Source organism: Octopus bimaculoides, chromosome 4 (assembly GCF_001194135.2).
Source record: "Octopus bimaculoides isolate UCB-OBI-ISO-001 chromosome 4, ASM119413v2, whole genome shotgun sequence".
NCBI lineage: Eukaryota > Metazoa > Mollusca > Cephalopoda > Octopoda > Octopodidae > Octopus > Octopus bimaculoides.
In genome coordinates, this window is record NC_068984.1 from 87018578 (window position 1) to 87021532 (window position 2955).

The 2955-nt window shown below is 35.0% G+C and overlaps 1 protein-coding gene across 2 annotated transcripts in view; it reads right to left on the bottom strand.

Moving 5' to 3' along the window:
- The window catches only part of LOC106870214 (5'-nucleotidase domain-containing protein 3), a 43320-nt gene extending 41129 nt beyond the window's left edge, over positions 1–2191 (bottom strand). For both annotated transcript variants that reach the window (XR_008263954.1, XM_014916218.2), the window contains exon 1: positions 985–2191. Coding sequence is in view for 1 of the 2 variants with exons in the window: in XM_014916218.2 (XP_014771704.1) it covers positions 985–1174 (190 nt within the window). In the remaining variant the exon portion in view is untranslated. The remainder of the gene's footprint in view (positions 1–984) is intronic.
- Between the last annotated feature and the right edge of the window lie 764 nt (positions 2192–2955).

Sequence of the window (2955 nt, forward strand, 5' to 3'; positions counted from 1 at the left end):
GGAAAGAATAAATGGCTAATCCAAACACCATAAACATTACATGTTAACAGATTAATGGGGTGAGTCGTAATTCATCGAAAGATGATAACCTGGAAAGTTAACAGCGTGAAAGATAATTGAGAAAAAGTGAATCCCAGTTGTATTAAAATAAAAAAGCCTTTTTAATAGAAATGCTAGTTTTCATTATTTTATTATAATGTGTACTAAGCAGGCATAAGTTACTTGGTACGCAGAATCTGCGCTCACAGTTTCAATTCCAAGTGAAAGTATTTCATTCACTTCACATCCAAACACATATTTCTCTTCCTTTAAATGTTCATGCCTATATGATGAGCAATAAATTTCCTCATATTAATTAGTCGAATGTTTCAGTAAAATAGAACATAAACAGCAACTATTATTCTTAATTGAACACAGGCAAGTATATTTAAAGTCTTGCTCAGTGACGCCACATCACTTGATGAATGTTAAAATACAATGCTCCAATAAATCGAGTAGAATATAAATATTATAAACCAAAATGAATTCGAAAATCAATGAAAATATTTTAAAGGATAAAATCCCTACAAAAGGATGATCGAAGACATAGTAAAAAGGGTTTATAAATGTCCTTGGTATTAAAAGTGACCTTTCAATATGACAGCAGGGAATCTAACGAAGAGTTTGTACCATACTTATCTTCATATTTATTTCTAAGTAGAGTGCTACATTAAATATCACACTTGATAATAACATCAATACTAATCGGTAACTGAATTTAAAAACAATTAGCGACTGTGCCACAAACTATCCAGTAACATGACTTTCATAAAAAAAACAGCAGTTTAAGCAAATCAGATTGTTTACTATCAGGAGTTTGTAGAAGGGAAGGTTATATTTTCTTTGTTATTCTTTACGTCATTTCAGTCTCTGAAAAACTAAATAAAACGGTTATCTTCGCATTAATATAGACTGAAGGATTGTGAAAAATATTTGTAAACATACCTTTTAACTGAACCTTCCGTTGTTCATAGATTGCTTTCAGGTAGAGGCGGTCTTTCTTCTGAAGACACTTATTCGAAACGTATAGATTCCTAGTGTTTATATATGTGATTTTCAGTCGGCCTGATAAATGTCCAGAATGAGCCGTGCAACGAGACAATCGACACAATCTAACGCACATCCAGCTAAACATGATGCCTCAGAGGGTCGTGGAAAGAATAAGCGTCAAGTCAGAGCAACAACACTACGACGTGCTTGACTTGTTGGATAACCTCAATGTCGATTTGAACGTTTACATGTTATTAAGCAAACACGTGTAAACTAACAGTCCAAAAACAAAAATTCATTTCAGAAACCAGAGAGCTTTTACCTAGTCACTCGATCCAGTAGAAATAGAAGTCAAACCCTTCTCATATCCAACTCTGCCGTCTTAGGGGAAAAAGTAATATATCCAGTCTGGAGCTCCTGCGATCAAAGTACTGTTCAAAGGAAATAATAAATGAAAGCATCGGAGGATTTTTTTTCATCGTAATGTCACTGTAATAATTTCTTTGTTATCCTGAAGTAAACTTGAAGCCTTATTTTTATATTTATTGTTTTTTGTCGCCATTTCGAGGGATTTTTTCTACTTTGTCTTATTTTACTTTATTTATAATGATTGTTTTTTTTCTCATGTCTATGTAGTTTTGTAATGTATGAAGTTGTATGTATCTTGTTTTAGTTTGTTGTTTATTAAACTCCAATGTCAGCTCAGATCCAGTTGTCCTTATGAGTAATAGCCCTCCAACTCTGGCCATTCCATTTTTTCGTCATCGAAGACTACTCATTGGAACCTTTTTTTTTTAATTCTTTCTTAAAGGCGGTTACTGTTGAGTGTAGGTTTGCCGGATCAATTTCATAAAAATGTAGCACAAAATCCTCAAATTGCAACTGTTTATATTAGTAAGTAGCTGAAAATGAAAGTTTTGTTAGTAAACTTATACTTGGTTCAGCCATTGGACTATGGTCATGCTGGAGCACAGCCTTAAAGTGTTTAGTTGAGCAAATCACCTCAGTACCTTTACAAAAATTTTGTATAGTCTGGTACTACTTCTATTGCTTTCTTTTGCCGAACTACTAGGTTACGGGGATGTAAACAAAAACACCGGTTGTCTAACGGTGGGAGACGTCAAACACGTTAATATACACAGAGATACACTCATATGTACATACAACGGATTTTCACACAATTTCCACCTACCAGATTCTCTTACACAGCATTGGTAGGCCCGGGGCTATAGTAGAAGATACTTACCTAAGGTGCTGCGCTGTGGAACCGATTCCGAAATCACATGGTTACAAAGCGAGCTTCTTAATCACACATCCTGATGTATGTATTTGTATTACGTAGTCGTGGGGAGCGTAGAGTCAACTCTTAATCACTATAATTTCTAGGATCATTCTGACCCGGAACAGTTATACCAGTCAGGGTCCCATCTATGGGTTAAATGGGTTTCCTAGGAGGCTCTCGTTATTTTTGCAATGCTGTTGGGAAGGCAGCTTCTGACATATAACTTGCAATCAAAATAGTACCAGTCATCTTGCAATGCTTATCACTGGTGACCGAGAGAGTGGTGAAAATGTTATACAAGCTTTTGTCACTTAAATCCAATGGCGTACAGATGTCTTGCTGTTATTCAATGTGAGATGGCTATCGTCTGACAAGATGAGGCAATCAGCATCATGTTATTGATGTCAGTGGGCAGTGATGAAAATGAGTTTTTGAAAGTAAAGTCTTACTAAAGAAGTATTTCTTCGACTGATAAATACTAGATCACCTTCAAATATACTAGTAGCATTATTTTGTCACCTCCCTCTTTATCATTGAGATGACGCTAGACTTTGCACCAATAACACTGTGTAACAACATTTTTTATTGCTTTTTCTTTTAGTTTTTGGTCACTAAGTATTATTTCCTATTTGCTTCTATCTGGA